This window comes from Acipenser ruthenus, chromosome 9 (genome assembly GCF_902713425.1).
Source record: "Acipenser ruthenus chromosome 9, fAciRut3.2 maternal haplotype, whole genome shotgun sequence".
Classification (NCBI taxonomy): domain Eukaryota; kingdom Metazoa; phylum Chordata; class Actinopteri; order Acipenseriformes; family Acipenseridae; genus Acipenser; species Acipenser ruthenus.
Genome location: NC_081197.1, coordinates 54454304 through 54480580, shown reverse-complemented (window position 1 = coordinate 54480580; position 26277 = coordinate 54454304). Strand labels below are relative to the sequence as shown.

General features: G+C 37.2%; 1 protein-coding gene across 1 annotated transcript in view; it reads right to left on the bottom strand.

Annotated features, from left to right (window-relative positions):
* LOC117405548 (kelch-like protein 1) overlaps nucleotides 1-25369 on the bottom strand; it is a 60041-nt gene extending 34672 nt beyond the window's left edge. Inside the window, exons 1-3 of the mRNA XM_034008702.3 lie at nucleotides 24202-25369; nucleotides 7222-7404; nucleotides 6644-6780 (exon numbers count right to left, since the gene is read on the bottom strand). Of these exons, the coding sequence (XP_033864593.3) occupies nucleotides 6644-6780; nucleotides 7222-7404; nucleotides 24202-24602 (721 nt within the window). The 5' untranslated portion in view covers nucleotides 24603-25369. The remainder of the gene's footprint in view (nucleotides 1-6643; nucleotides 6781-7221; nucleotides 7405-24201) is intronic.
* Between the last annotated feature and the right edge of the window lie 908 nt (nucleotides 25370-26277).

Genomic DNA, 26277 nt, shown 5'->3' with positions numbered 1-26277 from the left:
ATAATTTCAGCTTTATTGTCTGTCAATAAATGAACTATGTTAATAAGCCATGCACAATTTTCATATATAAAATCATGAACTGCGAAAGGACTTCCGGTCGAACGCTAGATGGAGTAGACACGTGTGAGGCTCGCTCCCACAAACTATTATACATTTAGTTATCAAACCCATTCTTTAATATATTTTTTCACTGTGTCGATTTTTTGTAACATATCTGTACACCTGCCATATGATGTCAAAGCTAAATAAACCTAAACGAGGGACGCCAGACCCTTTACCTCTGGATTCCGCTACCAAGGGGCCTGCTGACCCGGCCGAGCCTGCACCGGTTTCGATGTCTGCCGTAGTTTCCGAGCTAGAAAAGCTCCGCGCAGCCCTTACCGCTGATCTTACGGCAGAGTTTCAAAACTTGTTTGCGTCTTTTAAAGCTTCTATCGATGCCATCCAGACCACAGTTACCTCCCATGGACACTGCATTGATAGCCTCGAGCATTCGGCTGACGACACCGGGGATCGAGTTCGTGAGTTGGAGGCCTCTTGTGTTTCACTTGCTGCTGACAACAAGACGATTAAGGAAAAGTTGTCGGATCTATAAAATCGCAGTAGGCGTCAGAATCTCCGAATCATCGGCCTGCCAGAGGGGTTGGAGGGTTCGCACCCTACTAAGTTTATGTCTGATTTCTTTGTGGAGTTATTTGGGAGTGGGGTGCTGGGATCGGCTACGGAGCTGGATCGGGCACATCGCTCTCTGGTGCCGAGGCCGGCCCCTCACCTAAGGCCCAGACCTGCGATCGTCCGCTTTCATCGCTATCAGACCAAGGAGCTTGTCCTCCGGCTGGCGAGGGAACGGGGTAAACCTCACATTTCGGGAACAAAAGATTTTTATTTTTCCGGACCTTAGCTCAGATGTCGCCCGAAACCGTGCAGCTTTTAGGGACATAAAGACAAGGCTGTTTAAAAAGGGAATTAAGTTCAGCTTACTCTATCCAGCCAGGCTCCGGATTGTCTTCAAGGGTCGGAATCTGATTTTTACTTCGGTACAGGAAGCTGAAGCTTTCTATGATAATGACATTCTCCCTTGCCTGGAAGTCAGCACAGATAAGTAGCGATATGTTATGACGTTTTGTAGACTATGCTGAACTGTTCAATAGGGTTTTAAGCCCTGGTTTCAGTGACTAACATACGGTTTACTGAGCTTTGTTACTTAAGCTTCTTTATATACACTGTACAATTACTTATTTGGTCAGTGAAAATAGTTGATTAGATCAACGAACATCTTTGTTTAAATGAATTTGTATACTTTTCTTCTTAGAATGTACTTATTTCTAAATCATTATTAGAACCATTGCGGGTGTTTTAAACTGTTACTGGTTAATTTCACATATTGATTGTTTATTTTGAGTCATTTTAGCATTTTTGTTCTTTTATGCTAAATACCTTTTTTTTCTGTCAGTGTGCCAGTTTATACTGTGTGTGTGTGTGTGTATGTATGTGTGTGTGCGTGTGTGTGTGTGTGTGTGTGTATAGGCTATTTTTATATTTTTGCTTCTTTCTTTTTTTTGTGTATACAAGGGGTAACAAGGTATTTGTATAGACTTGAAATATGTGTTAAACTGTTATTGGTTAACTTCATATACTGATTGTCTATCTTGAGTCATTTTAGCATTTTTGTTTTTAGATGCTAAATACCCTCTTATGGCGCTTTTTTTTCTTTTCTGTCTATGCCTGTTTATACTGTGCATATGTATGTATGTGCGTGTAGGCCATTTTTATATTTTTTCTTTTTTCTTTTTTCTAACGGTTACGGGGTATCAAGATATTTGTATAGGCTTTTTTTTTTTTTTTTTTTTATTGAAACCTAATTTGGTAGTTTAATTAAGCCTGAAATCCTTGAGTGGGCAGAGTTGGGCTGCTTTATACTGGTCGTGATACCTGTATTGCTAGTGTCAAATAGTGTTTTTTTTTTTTGTTGTTGTTTTTTTTAATAGAATTACTCCAATTATTCAATCTTTTTTAGTTTCTTAAAGAGAAGATATGTATGTGTATGTATATATGTGTGTGTATGTGTAGATGTGTGTATATGTATGTATGTATGTATATATGCATATATATATAGTGTGTGTGTATATTGTGTATATGTATGTATGTGTATATATATATTAATGTATTTCATGGGTTACAATCTTTCACTTGTACTTGTGGGTTTAGGTTTGTACAACACACGTGTGAACGGGAGTTCTCCTGATGAGTGGGTTGGAATTCTTTAATGTTTGGGTGGGCTTGCTTCTTGTTTGGGGAGTTGCTGCCAGGGTGGGGGGGTGGCTTAATCCAAGTTATTTTGCCTTCGTTCTATTTTTTTTTTATTGGGTCTCAGACAACTGCACTATCTATAGCATGTTATTTAAAAGTGACAATGGATCTTTTTTCCCTGATCTTTTTTTTTACAGCCTATAGTTTGATCTTGTATTTTTGCTATTATGATGTCTGCTCATAGAGGAACTGGTGTCAAGTTTGTAAGTTGGAATGTAAAAGGGCTAAATCATCCAGTGAAACGAAATAAGGTTCTAGCACATCTCCAGCATTTAAATGCTGGCATTGCGTTCTTGCAGGAAACCCATTTTCGAATGTCAGATCAGTTCCGTGTGCACAGGGATTGGGTGGGGCAGCTCTATCATTCAACATTTCATGCTAAGGCCAGAGGTGCTGCAATCTTAGTACATAAGAACATACCGTTTGTTGCCTCTGAAGTTATTGCTGATAGGAATGGTCGTTATGTTGTTGTTGTATGCAGACTTTATGGTACTCCTATGATTTTGGCCAATGTCTATGCCCCAAACTGGGATGACAGGGATTTTATTACAAATTTTTTAGCCTCACTTCCTGATTTAAATACACATCACTTGCTTTTGGGTGGGGACTTTAACTGTTGCTTGAATCCTGCTTTAGATCGTTCTTCCTCAATCTACCTCACTTTCTAAAACTGCGTTAACCATTCGATCCTTTCTGTCAGACTACAGTGTTTCTGATCCGTGGCGATTTTTATTTCCTACAGGTAGAGAGTACTCTTTTTTTTCTTCTGTTCACCATACATTCTCACGAATTGATTATTTTTTTCTGGATAATAATCTGCTGTCGGCTGTTAGTTCTTGTACGTATCACAGCATAGTTATATCTGATCATGCCCCTGTTATATTAGAACTGAATTTTCCAAATCAGGTTATACCCAGAACTCCTTGGCGTTTTAGTAGTTTGCTGCTTTCGGATGAAAATTTTGTCAAATTTATGTCTGAACAGATTACTTATTTTTTTGATACGAATAACTCCTCAGGAGTCCCTATTACTACGGTAAGGGAGGCAATGAAAGCTTACCTGCGCGGTCAGATCATCTCTTTCACGGCTCAAAAGAACAAGTGTTGTAAGAAAAGACTGTCAGAGCTAACTGATCTTATTCTCCAGCTGGATCAGCAGTATGCTGTTTTACCTACCCCTGATTTGTATAAGGAGCGACTAAGACTACAAACAGAATTTTATTTACTTGCCTCTCAACGTGTAGAAAAACAGATACTCAGATCACGTCATGTTTTGTATGAACATGGTGAGAAAGCGAGCAAGCTTTTAGCTCACCAACTGCGTCAATCTAGTGCCTCTCACTTGATTACTGAAATTCGAACACAATCAGGCTCTGTTACAACTGAGCAAAAATCTATCAATGAGCAATTTAAATGGTTTTACTCAAATTTATATACTTCTGAATCTGTTATGGATCATTCTTTAATTGACTCTTTTTTTCAGAACCTCGACCTGCCTTCTATGAACCCCCAATCAAAGGCTAGCTTAGAGGAGCCCTTTTCTATTGCAGAAATAACAGAGGCCATTAAATCAATGCAAAGTGGCAAATCTCCTGGACCCAATGGTTTTTCAGTCGAATTCTATAAAACATTTTCATCCCAACTTTCCCCATTTTTGATGTCTATGTTCACTGAATCATTTAAGTCGCAATCTCTCCCCCCTACACTTTATCAAGCCTCAATATCCTTACTGTTAAAAAAGAATAAGAACCCTCTTGATTGCAGCTCATATCGCCCAGTTTCATTACTTAATGCAGATGTCAAGATTTTAGCTAAAGCTTTAGCTCGTAGGCTCGAATCAGTTATTCCCTCTATTGTCTGTTCAGATCAGACAGGTTTCATCCAGAAACGCCACTCTTTTTTTAACCTAAGACGTTTGTTTAATATTATCTATACATCGTCGCCTCATCCGGACCCTGAAGTGGTTATTTCATTAGATGCTGAGAAAGCTTTCGATCGCGTGGAATGGGATTACCTCTTTGCTACCCTTCAAAAATTTGGATTTGGTCAGAACTTTATTTCTTGGATAAAATTACTTTATACGTCTCCTGTTGCCTCAGTTTGTACCAACAGTATGAACTCTGGATACTTTTCTCTGCAGCGTGGAACCCGTCAGGGATGCCCCTTATCTCCTCTATTATTTGTCATTGCAAGCCCCTTGCCGCCTCCCTTCGCTGTAATCATCTTATTAGTGGGGTGGTCCGTGGTGGCCTGGAGCAAAAGGTATCCCTTTATGCTGATGATCTCCTTCTTTATGTATCTGACCCTTCTACATCCCTTCCTCATATTTTATCTACCCTAGATCAATTTGCTAAATTTTCTGGATACAAACTCAATTTACATAAGAGTGAATTATTTCCAATCAATCCTGCGGCAGTACGTTGTCAATTTGCTGATCTACCGTTCAAAATTACTTATGATAAATGTACTTATCTAGGAATTTCTGTAACAAGGTCCTATGTAGATCTCTTTAAATCTAATTTTACCCCCTTAGTGGAACATATTAAACAAGATTTTATCCGCTGGTCCACTTTGCCTCTCTCACTTGCTGGCCGCATTAACTCAGTTAAAATGAATGTGCTACCTAAATTCTTATATTTTTTCCAGTGTATTCCTATTTTTATTCCTAAATCTTTTTTCAAGACGCTGGATACACTAATTTCATCTTTTATATGGAATAGGAAAATCCCACGTATTCGCAGATCCCTCTTACAGCGGCCTAAAAGGTTGGGAGGTTTGGCCTTGCCCAATTTTCAATTCTATTATTGGTCAGCTAATATTCGTTGTCTCACATTCTGGCTCCACCAATATCTACAGCAGACAGGGCCTGCCTGGTTACTGATTGAAGCTGCCTCTTGCCAACCCACATCTTTAGCAGCATTGATGTGTTCTTCTCTGCCTCTTTCTCTCACACAGTTTAGTTCCAACCCTGTAGTAAGGCATTCCCTTCAGATATGGGCCGAGTTCAGACAGAATTTTGGTTTTCAATCTCAATCAGTGTTTTCACACATTGCTATGAATCATAATTTTGCACCTTCTTTGAGTGATGTTTCCTTCCAGGTGTGGCATGATAAGGGTCTGAAATTTGTGAAAGATCTGTATATTGATGATAATTTTGATTCTTTTGAGCAACTTTCTCAAAAATGTAATATTCCAAATAAACATTTCTTTCGGTACTTGCAGATTCGACACTTTGTGCATAGTAAGGGGACTCATTTCCCCAGTGCACCTGCTGAATCCCCCATTAACTCTCTACTTAAACTTAATCCTCAATGTAGGGGCATGATTTCTAAAATTTACAATTCTATTGTCTCTTTAAACTGTCCTTCAATAGCTACTATAAGGGCTGCCTGGGAGCAGGACCTTGGCTTTAGTTTTACAGACAACATTTGGGATTCTATTGTTTTAAGAGTACATTCCTCTTCTATTTGTGCACGTCATGCTCTGATTCAATTCAAAGTCCTCCATTGCATCCATATGTCCAAAACTAAATTGGCAAATATCTATCATAATATTGATCCTACATGTGATAGATGCAAGCAGGCTCCAGCCTCATTGATCCATATGTTTTGGACCTGTCCTAGACTAACCACATTTTGGAACTTTGTTTTTGAAACCTTCTCCCAAATTTTTAGTTTGCCTATTGACCCTATACCATTTATAGCATTATTTGGAGTTGCACCAGATGGTCTACTTTTGTCCAAACTCCAATCCAGCACACTGGCTTTTGCATCTCTTCTGGCTCGTCGCCTTATTTTGATGAATTGGAAGCAAGCTGCCCCACCCTTTCATGTGCATTGGGTTAGAGACATCATGCAATTTCTCAAACTTGAATAAAAAATTAGATTCACTCTTAATGGATCTAGCACTAAATTCTACACTGCATGGCAGCCCTTTCTCTCATATTTTGACACCTTAGAAATTACGGCTCCTTCTGCTTAATTCCTGTTATTATTTTTGGCTGTATGTTTTTGCAATAGTCTGAGACCCAGCTTCCCTTTTTTCTCTTTTTTTGTGTATCCAATGCAGGTGCTTTAGTGTATTGACTGTGTGCTGTATGGCTGATAAGATGATTTAGACGATATATATATTTTTATTTACTTATTTTATTGTCACCATACACTAATGCAGAAAATTAATAAAAAATAATTGCACAAAAAACATGAGCTGCTCAAAAAATAGTTACAATGTGTCAGAAAGTAAACAAAAAAAAATACCCAGAAAACTACAGCTTGTGTTAACAACTTAAGTGAAAATGAATGCTTGAGCAATTTAAATATACATTTAAATAATACCTGTGTATGCAAACTGCACCAAATCCCAGAGTGCATTAGGGTCAATCCCCTCCATTTTGATTTCTTCTTGTTTGGCTTCACACACGTCATTTGTGAACATGGCAGCAAAGTAGTCTGACACAGCACTTAGAACGAGCCTGCAAATGAAACACCCCAAGGGAGCTAATTATGAGTGTCTTTTTAATTAATTGCCTAAAGTACAGAAGGATTCCATAAAAAACACAGAGGTACAAATGCCCTTAAATTATGTTTTATTATTTTTTCTTATGTAAACATAAATAAATCTTATAATCTCAGCTAAGCATTGCAGTTTAATGTTTATCAAATTTGAAAACTGTGTTTTTGTTCTTTTGGTCCAACATGGGAGCAGATTACATATATAATTGTTTCCAGTAAGTGCACAATCTAATGGGTTGTTTAATATAAAAGACAATCTTGTCCTTCAAAGTTAACTGCAGACTCGAAAGTAAAAAAGAAGCCAGTTTGTTTTGTATCATTGTGGAATTTTGTCAACAACTAAATTATTTATGTATAAAATAGTTTAATAATTTAAGAAAACAAAACAAAAACAAAATCACCTATGAGCCGGTATTTTGCGATCTCCAGCAATCAGAATCACATCACACAGCTGCTGCTGCTTTAAGTAGTTCTCCATCTTTCTGAAAGTTTGCTCAGCATGCTGCACAGATTGGAAAAACTCCTCAGGATTGCTAGAGTCCATATCTGTTTGGGGTGTCAAGGGCCAACTGGCCACAGACAATCTGGAAAACACAAAAGAAAGAGTACCGTTGATGCAAGTGGTATTAATTCTGTAGTCTTAGTCACTGTTTGTAGCAGGCCTCTGAAGAGCTGATAATGAAAATCAATACCCCTCTGACAACCACCACAGAAAGAACTACAATATAACATAATCATTTGAGCTTTCTTTACTGCCTGTAACAAATGCCTTATATTGTGCTACTGGCTCATTATCTCTGTATATCCTTATTGGCTAAGCACTATTTTGGTGACTTTATACAAATCTTTTTTGTTGAACAAACAAAGCTAAGCAATAAAGAGAGTTCCCAATGCTTTAATTTAATCTTTTCAAATTTAGTGGCTCCTACAGCAAGCTTATGAAAGATGTCTAAATTCTGTGCACCTCCTAAATATTGGTACAGTATTAAAACAAATTTAATTTGACAGCTTCTCTGTTTTAATACAGTAGTCCCTGGCTTAGAGAACACCTTTCAGGAAGCAAGCAAAGTGTTCTTATAGCCGAAGTCTTCTCTGAGATTGAGATAGCCACCAAACACAACATGAATAAATAAATAAATAAGTATTGTCATGGCGCACATGCGTCAACATATGAAATTAACTGAATAAGTAAAAGAAAACCAATGGGCAAGTGTATGTTAATAAACTATAATAATAAAGTAACAGCCAAATTAATGTTAATAAACTGTCAAATTAATTTAACACAGCACCCCTACACACGTTAGAAAATGCAGCCGCACTATACAAGACATGCACATTATTTAACAGAATGGTGAAGCAACTCACCAGAACGGGAAACACAAAATTGTTCGGCGACTTTCGTCTGATTCAGGTTTTTTTCAAGAGCTCAAATAATTTCCAACTTTTTGTAGCAAGAGAAACAACGGCACATTTTGCCGTTTGTTTACATGCCATTTTGTAACAATGAGGTGCACTCGTGGAAATCAGAATACAAACTGAGTCAATGATATGACGGCAGTTCTGGAAAGATTTAATAAATCAATCAGTATGCCTCAAGACTCTACCGATGACAAGTCACTTTTGAAAAGACTGAATAAACCATTTTAATTTAAGTTTGATGATGATGAGTGCCATGATGGTGTTCTTTTAAGCTAAGTTCATGTTCCTTTAGCCGGAGCATTTACAATGGGAACAACCTATTTCACCACACTTGTCCAATACATTTTTTTGTTTCTTGTGAACACCCTCATCAAATGTATTTCAATTCACAACAAGAAAAAAAAGCGTACTTTTTTGCTTCAAAGGCTACAGGGCAAGTCACCCACCAAAATAAAGTGATCCATTGCTCTTGCTACAGTGAAGAAAGAAAGGTAAGCAACTGAAGATAGAATGAGAATGGAAGGCATAGACAGAGCCAACAGGGAGCAAGGAAGAGAAAACAGCAGATCAATGGGGTAATGGGAAGTAAAACAGATTCAATTATGCCAGCATGTTACATGTTTCAGTGGACAACAGGGCATACATGTTTTTTTTTGTAGATGTGTGGAAATTTCATAACGTTCCTTATTTAATGAACATGTGACAATGGTGCATTAGGATGGGATCAATGGGTAAGTGAAAAAACTGAGAAAGTCCCAATAAAGGAGATGAAAAAATTCAGGCAACCTGGAACACTGCAATACATATGGATAAGAGAGACAAGGTCCTGTATACCTTTGGTTCAAGGGTCTATCCCAAACAGAACAAAATAAATACAAAAAATATTTAGTTTCTGCTGCTAATGCAGAAGTTTTTTTTTTTCAAGCATTGGTGAAATTTCCCTGGTTTACAATTGCTGTGAAAATCTTTTCATTAAAATGTGCCTTCAAACTGCCTCGAGGGCTGCCTAGGAGGCAGAATAGATTTACTAAAAAAACTGCAGTTTTCTTGCCCCCCAGCCTGCAAGTCCACTGGTGTTTTCTGTAATATCCTAATGCCTGGTTCTTTGCTATTTATCCTTTTTTAAAATCTATATTCTTGAGACAGTAGCATATACCTAAATAAATAAAACATCAAAGTTATACCCTCATAGGCACTACTGTCGGCTAGCTCTTACAAGGAATATCTATTAATGTGAACTGACCTATATCTCTATGAAAAATGTGTTGGATTTAAAAAAAAGACTATGTGCATTGAAAAAGAAAATTGTAAGATGGACTTGGTTAAACATTTCAGATTTTTTTTTTTTTATCTAAATAGATTAACATATTTGTAAGATAGAGATAAATACTACATCTTAAAACAACTGAGATTGTTTGATGTTTTTATGTTGAAGCGAAACTTTTTCCACCTCCACATCAAAGCTTAGGGATTATCGGTCTGAACCATCAACATGGAAGACCACATTTAGTTTGCTTATAAGTACATTGGTTTAAATGGTTGGTTACAAACAGTGATTTTCTATCCTAACTGCAGTATTGTTTTGCTATTGAAATTCCCCAGTTGAGAACTGTCTGTACAAGACAAGAATCCAATGCATTTAATTTCAGGGTTAAAAGGGAAATACACACAACTTGACAATGATTACATTCAGTGGGTTAACTGTTATGGCTATCATTATTCTGGGTGTCATAAAGCTTACTTTTCAGCTTTACAGATTGTTAAAGGAGGGCAGGGGGTACACCACTGGTACCCTTGTCTAATGATGTTAATAATTTTATTTTTAGGACGATTAAGAAAAAAATCCAGAACAGCATACAGTACCGTATATCTGCTTCAAGCAATATTTTGATTTTCCAGACTCCAAATTGCCATGATTTATTACAAAGATGAAATGTACCACACTAGCAAAGCAAGAAAACACTTGTGTGAGAACGGAATATGTACTTGTCTTCTGCCACACACCATAGTGACTATTGGTTGCAGACTATAAATGCACTTTTCCTGTAGTTCTGCATAATTAAATTGACTTTGTATCAGGTTCCTTCATCAGGAGAAAATGGAGTAATACACATTTTATATGCATTAATTATATATTTCATTTACTTCAGATCTCTGACAAATCCATCAGAATTACATCCAGACAGGCATTGTATTCATTTATTTAATTTAACTGTAGACATTTGAGTAATTGATGTGTTACAATGTTACTTGTATAACTCATCTGAAGCACATAATTGTTTGTATGTTGAGCTTCTATTAGCTATTTAAATATTTATTTTTTTCCTGTCTTTGCTGTATTCTGGATATCATATTATAACATATCTTGAATGGGAGATCCATACAGAAAATCTTACAGTGCACACGATCTTATCTAACAAAATGTCAACCATCATACCACCTGCCAATCATCATATCATAGCTTGGCTGTCAGGTCAAATGCCAGAGTCAGTTGTTAATTAAATCTAATTACACAGTCAAATTCCACTGTGTTGCGGTAAAGCAGAAGATTAATTAGCATTTTACTCATACTGGAAACCCCTGATGGGCTTCAAAAGGCCACATGGACAATGCAAGCTTCAAAGCTAAAGCTAAGCGTGTTTCTATTTGCACTAAAGTTGTGACATTTACAAATCTGCGTTAGTTTAGATTTTATAAGCCTTTTTATAATCCATTGAATACTGTGCTGTGGCTTCAAAGTTCAGTACTGATTTAATATCAGTGACGAGAGAAATCCTGCATGAGCCATGGAGAAATTCTGCATGAGCCATGGAGAAATTCTGCATGAGCCATGGCTACATATTTCTCTACCATAACAACAAAATGACCACTTTCATTTGTAAAATTATATTGGAAATGTTTGTTTAATATAACAAATCATGTGCTACAAGAGACTGATCTTATTTTAAAACAACAGCTGTTCCAAATACCACTGACATGTAGATAATATAGTGCTGCCCATGCATTTTACTAACTATTAAAGATTCATATATATTTGTATGTTGATTTCTATAGTCTAGGAGATTTACTCCTTATGGCGTGAATTATATTTCTTTTTATGGTGCTATTCAATCAAACCTCCACATGTAGGAAGAGTTAACAAGTTCTGTATACTGTCTTTTGATTAAACCTGACTCCTATTTACTACACAGTTGGTCCAATTTAATTGTTTACAGCAGGAAGATTTAGATCAGGTACAATTTAAATCATTACATAGAGCCCAGTACATTTTCATAATAAGAAAAAATGTCTGCTCCAGACAAGAGCCTTATCTAATTACAGGCAGCTTGTGACAGTCTTACTTCTTGGTTAGTTGTTGTGCAGGGTATTTTAATCAGGAAAGTCTTTATTTATTTATTTTTGAATTTTACACTTGAACATTTTGTTGTAACAAGGCTAACCTGTTCTGTTTCTCTGCCACATTATATTAGTGACTCGGTAGAGTAGTTGAGTCTCACTTCTTCAACACAGGACTCCACACAGAACCGCAGCAAAAAGTAGCAAGGCGGTAGTGCAGAAAGTGATCTAGTTTACCAACAACATATGTTAAATATGCCGGAGTAGATTTAGTAAGTCAGGAAGGAGGGACATTGCCCAAATGCACTGGGAAAGGTTTTTTTTAGGTTTTTTTTTTTTGCAGTAGTAGGTTCTCCCCCTCACTGTTTTTCTGTAATTTTCCGGTGTTTATTGGCTATACAATGATTTCATTTTTTTTTTTTTGTATCAGGGTGTTTTATCAGTTTTTATCGGTCGAAACCAATAATCAGAAGCCCTAATTTATATATGACTACATTTCCAGTTTATGTTACTGATTTTGTTACTTCATGATCATTGTATTACAACCTGCACCTAACGTCTCAAAAAATGTCTGTCATGTTGGATTCCTAACTACATTAGCCACTTATAATGCAAATAAAGTTTCTGAAAATAAAATAGATTTTTTAAATAGGTTCTTCTCTGGAATGCTTAAATATGCTATCTATAGATAATAATGCACTGCAGGTAACTTACAGATTTATTTTATTCACTTTAAAGTTTTTAATATCAAATCAAACAAGCTGGGTAAATCGTGGCAGAATTTGAATGGGATTATTTATTTGGGATAAAAAGTGCCTTAAAGGTTGTTGAACTCTAAAGGCCCTTTCACGCTGGGTCGCTTGTAAATGTATGGAGTACAGTACACTTATCAAGTGTAGCTCTTTCCAGGGGAAATGTACTCGGATCATTTCTCTTTCACACTTGAAAAATGTACTGAGCACACTTCCATCTTTTCAAGTGTACTGAAACCATTTCTTTTTCACACTACACATCAGCAAGAGTACTGAGAACATAAAAAACACATCACCTCGAAGTGCATGCTGAGAAGTTCAAATGTCTATAGCCATGGGGAATATCCTGTTTTTTGTGTTTTAATACTTTGGTATTTGACACATTTCGTGGACAAAATAAAGGCACTGGCATTAAAAACACTGGCAAAGGTGACTTGCCCTCGGGTGGCGACATGACTGTATCGAATATGTCTACAGTAGCAGAAGAGGCAATGGAACGCGTTTATTCATGCACATGAAATGATGCTGCTATCTTCAAACCCATCTCAAGTTTCAAGGTAAGTAATAATTTATTTATTAAATAATTAATGTATTTAATTAATTAATTAATTTATTTTTACCAGAGGGTTCCATCAACTCCAAGCCTAGAATATTTCCCGCTCATGGATTTGCCGCTTACGTAGCAACAGCTTCAGGGAGTTTGACCCTGCTTGGTGCACTTGCTTGTTTGCAACTGAACCGAGCACATTTTTTTTTCACACTGTAGCAAAAATAAGTGAACCATACTAAGGACGGAGGCAACCGTACCGAGACCACCTCCCTCAGATTGACAGGGTGACTTAATTAATACTTATTTAAAATACTCTTGCAGTTTTAATAGTTTTTTTTTTTTTTTTTTAAAGAATCCTTCACATTACAAGGTACAGGCATTTAAATACTCAGTTTGTAGACAAGGTAGTGATCTAGAGTTATATTTATTGTTCTCCATAATATGTGAATACAATAAGTAGCTTAGTTGGGCATTTGTATCCTAATATAAAGTAATTATCATTTAAATGCATAGAAATATACCAGTAAGGTGTTGCCAGATACATTTTTGTTTTCTTGTGTAACTAACACTTAAGAACAAGAATCAACCAGCGTCTTGAAATGTAATTGCCCAAACACAGTCCTAATTTTTAAACTTAAAATTGTTATAATGTCTGACATTTATATTTCTTGAAAAAAGTGTTAACAGTGGGATAGTTCAATAATGTACCCGAAAATATAAACGAAAACTAGAAAGCCCATACAGACCAGTAGGGTGTTGGCTTTTGTAATAAGTAGAATTTAGTATATTCTTAAAAAAAACAACAGGTGGTAGAGCGATAAAATAGCCACTTTATAAACCCCTTGCTTAGGGTCAAATTCCAGCAAAGGCAATGCAAGCTGTAATCATATATTTCATAGTTATGCTAATTTGTTCTCATTTGATGTACCAGGTTAACATTCTTTGTATAAGAAAAAGAGAGATACGATTCAAACCACATGCACTGAGGTCGGCTATAGCTTACAAAGACGATACATTTCCAACCTTGCGGCTTTACAGAATGGGCAAAATGCTATCTGTGCAAAGCAGTACATTTCAAAGCAGACTTAAATAGTGATAAAACCATATGTGCTAAATATACACATCGCTCCATTCAACTGGATCATTATAATAGTCTACCTATTTGTTTTTTAAGACTATAGGTTTGGGTTTCAGGTTTTGTTATTAACTGACAGGCCAGACCTTTGGCCCTGTGTCTGGAAGCTGTTGCCTGTCACGTTCCATTCATTTTAATATAAGGCCATTATCTTATAAGGCCATTAAGTCAGAATTCAAGTCATGACTGTTAGTGGCTATTAAAAACACCTTTTTATTCACGGCTATTGTATACACATACAGCAGACCATTCCCCTAGGAAATAAAGTGTCATAGTTGCAGACATTTTCAAGTTATAAACACAGTCAATGCTTGCAGTATAATCATGTTAATCTGATATAACTGATGTGAAATGTACATTAAAGCATTATTACTCACATGTGTCATCACCTTGTTGCTACTTGCTACTTTAATATATTCTTAATATATATAAATTCAGATATTGGTTCTATATGATACCAGCACATATTCACTTGTCTGGAAAATGTTAGCATTTCTAGCAGTGGTGTAACTTTGGTTTCAAAAGTGGGTGTGGGGGGGGGGGGGATTATTCTATCTGAAATAATGAAAAAGTGAGGGGGACATGCTCCCCGTGTAAATTATGCCTATGATTTCTAGATTGGTCAATAACAAGGTTTCCTAATGGCAGTGATGTCCTAGGGGGAATAAATAGAAGAAATAAAATGCAACTCTTGATACTGCACACTGAAAGTTATGATTAATGTTAAAAAAATGGGTCAAGACTGGTGATACAAATGTGTTGTCAGTTCAATATGAGATTCTCCTAAGCCTGACATTTCATTTAACTATGTACTAGGTCAAAAACTTGGTGGAACATAACTGACAGAGTAATGGGACTGATTGAAAAAATGATAAAATGGGTTTGAGTTGAGATGGACTATCGTCAGGTAATCCAATATTCATTTGTTCAGTATTTACCCATCATTGAAAGCAGATTGTAGGATTCAAAGATGCACATATGAAGTTGGTAGACTGTTCACAGCTTGTACATGGTATGAATAATGGTTTATTCCTAAGCCTTGGGGGTTTAATATGTATACAAATCTAAACGGCTACATACAGTAGCTTTATTAAATGATATATTAACAACAGTCAAGTCATCTAAATGAAAAAAAGGATCACGCATCATACACATGGGAGGGGTTATACGCAAAAAAAGACTATCATATAATAATAGACATATCCCCTCAACTCAACACCACACGACCAGCATGACAGTAAACATAGACACAATGAAGCATTATTACCTTTGTATACCAGTAAGTTAGTGATCAGCAGATGTGTCAGCCGCACGAAAAGCACAGAGTGTGGTTTTCACTAACTCTACATGTTTGTCACACAGACTAGTGTGTTTCCACGCGGAGGTAATGTAGCTAATACAGCACTTCATTGGGCATGCGCTGGTACGTTCAGAGTACATGTGAGGGTACATGCGGAAGTCATGTTTTCTCGCTCAGACTAATGCTCGAGAACAGTAATTTTGGACAAGCAGTGTGGCATTATGCAGATGTTTGGGCGCATACAGATTATTATACAATGACCAAATACATTCGGAACAGCAAGGTGGGATAGTTCATGTTTTATCTTTCATGTAGTGCTGATGTACCCTTTAAGCATGCAAGACATTGCATAAGAATATATTATTCATTAATATGTATATGTAACCTTTTATTTCAAATGTGGATTTTGCATTCTGCTAAAGGACATCTTGATAAATGTCCTTTCTTATTCAAGAATGGGTTTTTATCTTCTGATATTGTCCACTACGTTTATATGACAGCATTACTTTTAATTAATTTATATGAAATTTAACATTTCAGTGTTATTTCCATCTCAAATGTCAGTTCAAGTTTTCAAATTTACGTTGCTTAATTAAATGATTACTATGGTCAATTTAGGCCAAAATTATTTTAATCCACATACTTTTATCTGTCCCAGTGGCAACAAAAATAATAAATGACTCATCATTACTTTCAAAGCACATCCAGAAAACATTCTTGTAAAGTAGGCGACTATATTATATGAGGCCCTCTCGTGGCTTGAAACAGTTATTACATTGTTTTCTCAGAAATCCACAGTAATCCATCATATTCAGAAAGTGATTACATTTTGGCAAATTTGGGAAATAGGATCCCCCCCCCAACCAACATCAACCTAATAAAAATAAGTTCACACAATGAACTCCTGTCAATATATGTGAATCCTGAACAGGTCATTATTGGATCAATGGTTTCGGTTCTTAGTCAGGTACTTTGAGAGAGGTGACAACTTTGGCTTTTTTGAACAACTTGCGATTCACAGATTTACTTCAAACACAATAGGAACCAAGTTCTTACCTTTAATTATACAAAATTATAAATAAAATCGGCTTTGTATTCTGTGACCTTGACTTGGAAGTGAAATGTCGAAGGTTTCCTAAAATACCTCTATATGTCTGGATTCTTTCTTCCCCATCCTCAAGCAGCATTTCATTGTTAAAGAACACTAAGATTTTGTGGTTTTGAAAGAAGCTTTGTCAAAACTATGTCAGCCTCGTTTCTTATTTTGCCTAATCCTGTTTGTCACGCTCATATTTAAAATATCGCAGCTCAGCTCTTTCTCGAATTTTCCACTCGCGCCGTGCCCCTGCTTGATCAGTAGCAACAGCAACGCCTTTTCAGCAATAATCATTTAGATGGCATAGACAATTGCTCCAACACCACAATTCCTCCTTCAGTCTCTCATGTGCCAATCTCCACCCCCTCTTTCATTACATCTTTTGTTTCAGCGGCTCCATTGCTTGCCCCAGCCCAGGCAGCTCCAGCCCCGCCCCCATCTATCAGCATTCCAGAGTACAACCTGGTTACACCATCTGCTTCAGACTCCCAATCAGCAGCCGCCAAAACCGACGTCACACCCTCTCCCCATTGATCCAAAGGCAAGTAATAGAAGAAAGCCATGTTCCACACACGAGACACACATACGCTCAGCACCGCCCGGAGGTCACAGACACATATGCTCTGCACTGCCTCGCGGTCACAGACACACCCTACTTTAAAAGCCTTAGTTGGTCCCCTTCGTAATCTCCCTCTGTCCCATTCATATTCCAAAATCTTCGTTCTGCTTCCTCAGAACCCAGAATCACTGAGTCTCTAATCCAAGTCGAGATGGACAAAGAATGAATGTCCGGCTCCTTCCCAGCTCCGTTCCCCATCTTCAAGATTAGCCCCATCCGATTAGCGACTCGTAAAATATCGGGGAAAGCACCTAATCTTCGATCTTTCCGCCCTGAGAGGCAGTTCCACTCCAGTCTTAATGCCCTAATTCCCGACGACCAATTCTCCCTTCATTAAATTACAGCTTCTGACGCTATTAAATATATCAAAGCAGCAGGCCACGGCACCTGGTTCGCAAAAGTGGCTATTTTAGATGCTTTTAAATCATGCCCATTCATCCCTCCCTCCACCACCTGTTCGGGATCTGCGGGGAAGAAACTTTCTCATGTCCCCACCTTCGGACCCCCTCGCTCAAGCAATCTTCAATCTGCGGTCCCTGTGTTCTTCAGTAGGCGTCCCACTCTCAAGGTAAACCATCGGCCCGACTAGAATTCCTCGAATCACCCGGGACACTGTCAAATCCGAAGCCAGCCTCCCACTCGACAATCCTGGAAAGCATTCGTCAGCTCATTAACAGCTTACAGGTATCAAAATAATCTCTAAACACAAACCATTATCTCCCTTCGGCAACTTCAATTTTGCAATTCACATTATTCCCAAGGCAGAACATTCATATTGCACCTTCTCGCTCTCGCCACAACTGCAAAAACCTGGATTCTCACATAAAAATATCTTTCAGAAGTAAGAAACCCTCCTCCAGAGCGTCCAACGCTCCAGCTTTCCTCCAATACTCAGATCGTGGCTAATCCCCATCTAATATGTCCGCTCATTTTCTCAAATACTACAAACATTCATACATGGTGAGACATTCATACATGTGGTACAAGACTGGAAATCTGTCTTGATTATGAGTTCAGGAGTTCCACTATTAGGAGAATGACTGGAGTTGTGAAACCCAAATCTCTGAAAGTGAGTTCACCTTTTCCATTCCAAGCAGACATGATAGTAGCAAACCACTGATCGATAAAACATAGGATGGTCGGCATCTCATCTCTCTAGACATCAGAATGTGGTACACCTTGATGCAACACTGGAACAATCAATGAATGAAGTTCCAGCAGCTCATCTTCAATTGTTTGGATATCAGTTTCCCACAATTTCATCATTCAAGCTTGCCATCTTCCAAGCATCTACAATAATGCAGCCATCTCAGCAGTACGTCTGACTCTGAGGAATCACCAAGAACCCCCCTGCATCTCCTTCCAGACTTCCTATAATTGCTCCAAATGCATCATTACCAGACACTGGTTCTCTTCTCACCTCAACGTTCTTGTCATCAGAGCATGTCTTTCGCTCCAATTCCACACCACACACTCCTTTAGGATTGATGCAGTCTTTTCAGCAGCCAGAGCCTGCATCAGCCATCGTCTGAACAAGACCATGGGGCATTGGTCCTCTTCAGCAGTCAACTCATACATCCGATAGCTGCCATCCAATATCACTGCATATATATTAGTACAGAAAATTCATAAACAACAAACAGCTCTATATCCAAGGAAAATCAGGATCAAACAGGATACTCATCAATCACTAAAAATAATGAAGAAGAAAGTCATTTATTAACTGAAAACTCACTATTTTAATAATTATCTACAATCTTTCAGCTTCTTCAAATAGCATGGTAGAAATAGCTAGATAGATTGAAAGTTGCACAGTGACTTACAGATGAATGTTCTAAGAACACTGACAAACTGTTCTGAGGTGGAGTTCCAATCTTAAAATGATACATTGTCTTCCATGTTCATTCCATTGCAGGAATCTTCATATCAACAAGGCTATGGCTTTGAGATCTGAAGTGCTTTGTAACAGGTTAAACCAGATTTTTGGTAATAATGGCAAATGTATAGTTTCTGAAACAAGTACGCTGGTCATTGGTGGTTTAACACACATACTATTTCTTGGAGTCAGGACATTTGCACTGTATAACACAGTTGGTAGATCTAGAGAAGATATTCTGTTTATAAGGTTGAGGTTTGAGGTACAGTGGTGAGATCCAGGATTTATGACGGGCTGTTATAATTCAGCTCTGACTAACAATTTATATATATATATTGATTTCGCTTTTTAAATATTCAGTCTTTGTCTATAAGACTTAACCTGATTCATCACTTAACCATCACATGTTTATTTAACTTAAGGTAACGCACCAGCCCTTGAGTGTGCTTTTTGTGTAACAGAACATTACAGAACTTTCACAGTTACTGTAGATCAGATCAATCAGGATTAAAAAAGATTGTGATCCTACTCTCAAATTACAAAATGCAATATATCACTGCTACCAAAAACTATACTAAAACGATGGTTATGAAATGGACATGTTTTACAACACACTGGAAATGTATGATGTTAATATCTGAAATAGTCTGAATGTGAACTACAGATAGGTTGACGTTTAGAATGACCAGTGGATGAATATGTCAGGCGATAGTTATAAAATAATACAAGTACGTGAGTAACATACATCCCCTGCCACGATTGTAAATTCAAAATGAGACCTGTTAGTTTGATGAAAAATGTCATGACCATGACAAAGTTTCATGACAGTTGGAGAAGCGGTTCTCAAGATATTTGAAAACATGTGATGTGTGAAATACGTATGTACGTACGACCGCCTTCACTATCTCCCCTTCATAGCAGAAACCATCCTAGCAGAGGATAGCAACGTAAGCAACAAATGAATATGTTTTCCATCTATTGCTGTTAACCATTAAAAGACCATGCTGTTTCGGTCACCCTTCTGTCTTAAAAGAACACTTGGATTTTGAAACTGTAGCATTGATCTTAGAAAAAGGCACATTAGAAGGCAGTAACATTGGATAACATCAGAGGTCATTTTAAATTAAAGCAGCCTGGGGCAATCAGATGCTTGCAAAGCTAAAAAGGAAAATAAAGGTTTGGTAATATATAGTACTACATAATGTACTGCATGTTATAGTGCTTTAATGGGGATGACTGTGCAAAATGCTCAGTAATGAACTAGATTTCTTTTTAATGAAAAGCACTATTGTTTCACAGTTGGGCTTATTAAAATGTGTAAGTGTCAATATTATAGACAGTACGCTTCAGACACACAGTACAGTGAAACAAATGTCAGGAAGTTTAAACAGATAGGAGACTCTGGGATTCAGATCGCGTAAAGAAAACTGCTTTAGGGAAGTGATTGTGGTGGAGAAACTTGGGAAAACTGAATAGAAAACTGTACATTACACTTATTATTATTATTATTATTATTATTATTATTATTATTATTATTATTATTATTATTTATTTCTTAGCAGACGACCTTATCCAGGGAGACTTACAGTCGTAAACAAAAATACAAACTTGTATAGCACTTTTACAGCCAAGACCAACAGATAGCATTTAGAGTTACAATAGTTTGAACTAGTCACTTAATTAAAAACTCACAATGTATACCCATGTAACAGTACTGAGTGCAAATACCAGAACATAAATGGAAGTTCAAGGATGGTGGGTCCAAGAAAAGGAACAAAACTGTGTGCCTGGGGTTTCCAGCTGTGAAGATGCTCACATTGTTTTGTTGGTCTGCCGTCGGATATCACTCCAGTGGACTCAAAACAAGGCTGGTATGGGATGATTTAGTTGCAGGTTTAAGGCCCTGTGGCAAAGTGGTTAACAGTGTGCAGGTGATAATCAGACAAACAACGATAATCCAGGTGCTATGAAGGTTTAATTGTATAATCCAATGCCTGATGGCTAACAGCAGTAAACAATAACAATGTTAATGAAGCAGTACAGCGGCGTGTATTGCTTATTTATAATCTGCGGGTTTGTCCCGTTTCAGTTCACCCACACATAACACATACACAAACATCAACACCAGTCCACGGTGTGTGCTCTAGTGCTCATACTGAATACAGTTCTTTCGTGACAACAAAGTGCAGTGATGTTGATCCAGGTTTAGTGCTGGCCTTTGGCGACAGGTCCGGATCGTGTTAGCCGTCCAGATAATAATACAACAGTATATTAATAACGACAAACAAAACACTCACGATATATTTCCCAGTCAGTAAACACAGGTCCTTCCGGTTGTTTCTTAACCAAAACGAAGGAACAGATTACGTCGCTTCGACCCCTAGGGTCGATGAGTTAGTGCACCAAAGCTCCGCCCCCTTTCTAGATGAGTGACTTCCTTTTAACACTTAACTTAGCGCCTTCACAGGCCGGGAGGGGGATTTACCACCAAGAACCATTCTATTTCTGTCACAGGCCCTTACACACAAGACGTGATGCGACATGCGAAAATGTGCAGCGATGCGACAAAATGAACAGAACCTATCCTTTTGATAAGTATCTTTCACACCACAGGTGACACGGGGGCGACATTCACTTTCATGATGGTTTAGTTTATTTTGTGCATTGTAAATAATAAACAAAGATTTTTTTGTTTTTGTTTTTATGAAATACATGTTTTACTTAAGTAATCAAGTGCTAACAGCTTTGCCTTAACATTAGTGCCTTGTACTGGGATCAAAATTGAGCCCTTTGACTTTACTGCTAATTACTCAAAAACACATACTGTGCTGACAAGTGTGTGTTTTTTATTTTTGCCAGTACACCTCTGATATACTGTATATGTTAAATAACTCATACTGTACTTGGTTATTGAGAATAACTCAAGCTTATCATCCACAGGCAATCCATATTACATTCTCTTTCCAATGAGGAACAGAAGTCAAGGCAATCTAACCTATTTGCAATAAACCTGTCTTGATTTTGTTGAACAAATGCTGTATTGGATTTATTCCTCAAGCAGAACTTTAGGTAATGCCTATGTATCCCAACTTCTATTTTAATGTCAATACAATTTAATCATATGCAGTTACTACCACAATGAATAATGCTGTTTGGGTATTAATGGATGTATTGCTTCCATACTCTTTTCAATGTATGTTCTGCATATCAGAACAGATTTTACCATAGGATTATCTCGGGAAGTGGTACACATTGACAAAGCTAGCAGGCTTTGATCATAATTAACTCTGGGCAATACTTTGACTTTATGAATTATTTAAATAAATAATTCCTCATTCGGACCTGTTATATTATTATGAAAGTTGAAACTACTTTAACCTGGCTGTAACTTGGTAAATTCATAATACAATTTTCAGCACAGTCTTTTAACCACTTTTTGGGGCACAGTAATGAGGAAGGATGGGTGATCTGGAATATGGTATTCCTTGCACATTGTTTAAATAAATGAAACAATTTAAAACTATTCAAGTAAACCTCTATTAAGAATGTCATTGGAATGGAAACTGGTTTTATATATCACAGTGAAAACAACATGCAAACTATGCACTACACCAGAGCTCTTCAACTAGTTTAAAGGGGCCAGAATGGAAAAAAGTTTGCACATTTTTAAGCAATATAATATTTTATAATGTAATGTTAGTATATTGAACAAGACTTACACATTTTACCATATGGATAGTACTATAATAATAGAACAGTGTGAACATTTACAAACATTTTAAAATGTATGTGACACAGAATAACTGTTATACTAATATATACTGTTATATATACTATAATATACAGTCTGCGAGTGAGACCTGTGCAACTGCTGAGCCCTCTGGATATGTATTTCCAAAAGCTCCTTGTTTGGTTTCAAAATGCCTTTTCACATTGTATTCCTTCACTACTACACGCATTCATTGCACAATAAACACAACGGCTTTGAGTAAGGTACAGTTGGTAAAATAAATAAGTATTTATTATTGTTGAATCTACGATTTTCACCATCAAATGTTCTCTTCTTACTAGCAAGAGTAGGGAGAGCCATGTTTATATCACTTTCAAATTAAGAAACTAAAATCACCCACAGTGGAACTCAGCGAAACTGGCTTGCGTGAGTTGCGCTGAGTGGCTTAGTGACTGGAAAGGGCTGGTGTGATGTGTGCGCAGCTTTGCCGGATACAAAAATAAGACACACATCCTAATTTACGATGTTACTGTTATTTTTTTTTCTTTTCCATTACTTTTTGTTCATTTTTATAATTTTTGCTGACTGTTGGCAGGCCACTTGATTGGGAATGTTTTGCATTTTAGGCTAAGTACAATGTCAGAGGGATTGTAACTTCTTAGGTAAGCAAAACTGTGTATGCATTCTGTTGCATATTTCATGAAGCTTCATGAAGCCTTTTGTGTTTTGACAGCAGTAAAGCACAAAAAGACAAGCTCTTTAGCAAGTACATGTTCAGAAAGTCTGCCGACTTTAGTTTTCTAATCTCTTTTTTTTTATTTTACTTCACAAGCAATAAAGTCAGAATGAATTGATACTGCTGGGCTTTTGAAAAGGTTCATTTTAAGGACAAGCTAACAAATGTATTTAAGGTCGCTCTGAGGACATGTAGAAATGATTCCCATTCCTGTAATATCCTATATAGAGTCATTCAACATGATTGCAGCTTTCATTAATATATATTGATTTGTTTATGGTATTTAATATATATATAGCAAATACCATAAACAAATCAAGAACGCCCCTTTTCATCTTTGAACTGAAAAGTTCTGGTAACAAACTTTAACATCTCCATGTTGTGATTTGTGATAATTCTCAGAATCACAATTTTAAGTCTCATTGGTGGAGTAGTATCTTCTGTTAATTTCAATGAAAGACATCAGATGTTATAACTGATGTTGCTTGTATGTAAACAAATGCCCAATGGTATATGTGATCAAAAAAAACATAAGTCACAGTGATACAAAATGCACCTAAAGAACATGTTTCAAATTTTAAACACTGCAATACCTTAGCTATCTACTATGTAAATATGGATACAAATCACATTTTAATCATATCTGAGTGAAACCCTAACATAATAAGCATAATAGTAGTACAGTATTTCATGTTAGATTTTGCGGTATGTAATTAAATATGCAGGTTTCAATCGACTTTGTGAAGCAAAATTTGTTAATTCTATAGGGTGATGCTAAACCATTGGCCATTGCTGAACAGGTATTTAGCTTTTAAAAATAGAAGTTATTTACCGTTGCCCACAACCCTCTCCAGTCTCTTCACAGTCCGAGTCAGCTTCTTCCTCTTTGACTTCTTGTACAAAGGGCTTGACCTCCCGTGTAAATTCCATTCTAGACATCTCCCCAACTGCTTCCACATAAAATGTAGTCCGCTGCTGGTCATTATCACAGTCCCCATGTCTACCATTTCTGAGAGAGGAAAATAGCGAACTATTTACATCACCAGACTTTTTCCGAAAAACGCTTTTCTCATGACCATGGCTCTTTTGCCGAGTCTGGCTTGGCCCCCAGTGCTCAAAACTGTCCTGAGGAAGGCAGCTACTGGCTGAGGTTTGCGATGGATGGCTGAAAAGTTTCCATCGCAAGCGCAGGATGTGTTTTACATCAAATTCTTTTCTTCCCGAAGCTGACATTTCCAAAATTAATGTTTGGTTATGATATACATACAGAATGTTTAATTCTTCTTTCAAGGCATAGCTTGATTTTCAGTCAGTTAGACACACGTGGCTACAGACAAATGTTAATAATCAAAGGAACTGATTGATAAGCTTCCTTAAATGCTTTCCATCTATATATAATTTAGAAAACCAAGTCCACACTGCTTGAATTGATAAAAAAAAGCATCCAAGGCAATAGCATATAAGCATTTACTGAATACAGTTCGAGAAAAATCAATGAATAATGAATAAAAAAAACTGAAAACTTTAAAAGCTTGGCTTACGGCAGATTGTTTGAAAAACAAAAAGAAGTCCACAATGACGTATACTGATGAGTTGGTTCACCAAGGCAGCTTGCTTTAAAAAAAAAATCAGAGGAAAATAATAAAAATGCATAGAAGATAACACCTTTGCTAGGCTTTACCTTTTCCAGTCTGCACTACACAGACGCTCATGCTGAAGCCGAAGTAGCCACACAGAGATATAAGAAGGATGGCTCATAAGTAGTAATCAGATTACTGGAAGATACAGCCTCTCTGCACCGCTAGAGCAGTTGGCTAAGTCCCCCTCTGAGCGCAGGCAGAAGAGAGCAGTCACCTATAAGCCTTCCTACACCACAACCCCTCCCAGCAGTCTCCAGGGAGCTCCTGCTCACCGCGGCAGAACCAGCAGATAGCCTGACAATCTTCAGGCAGACTCATTTTAAATACAATGACAGCGCTGGTAGGGCCCTCTTCTGTTACTGTTTCTCCTCCTCCTCCCCTCACCATCCTAAAGAGAGTGATGCATCTGTGCTTTGAAAGAAATGCTGAAAGGGGGCGGGGGCGGGCAGGTTCACATCCAGCTTTTATTTTGAAGCTTTGACAGATTCCTTGTAGGATTTTAAGTTCCTGAGATTTGAACTTTGATGCCAAAAGATGAAAGCAGCTGCACAGCAAGTATGAGTCTGAATAAAGGTGTTTTAGACCTCATGCTTAACATGGGCTTGACACTCAGAAGCTCTGTGTTATTAAACTATTTGTGATAAAACACCAGTAAAGCGCTTCCACATGTGAAAACGATTGCTGTCAATACTGTTGTTATAGGAGGCTGCAATTACTGTATTGTTATGCATCAAAGCACACCATTGGTCTCTGCACCAGTATTACTGTTACCAACACCCTCTAAGCTCATAAAAATCCCAGTGCCTCGTAATAATGCATAAAGGCTGCTGGCTGTATAGTTACTAATGATGTTAGTAAATCAGTTAGTGATTAAAAAACACAACTCTAAATCTGGGGGAAGGAATTATATTTCAGTATTAATGAACAATGTTTAGGCCAGTTAAACCTAATTATAGGCTGAGTACAATCCTAGAGTGAAATGAATAGAAGGTACACCCTAACGTTCAGTATGTGTACAGATACATGATGTGTATTTTAATTATCTTAAAAGTGGCATATCCCAAAAACGTGTTATATTGATGACTTCTTTGTAATTTGATGCTTATATTTAGATAATTAAAATAGAGGTGTGCAGCTGTGGGTTTGCAATACATATCTGTTTAACTTTTGTTTCTGTGAACAGTAATCAGAAAATCAAAAAATGGAATGTGGGTGTGTGGCAAAGTGTTTTGTAGTGCACATGTGCAGTGGTGATGCAGTGCTCAGGA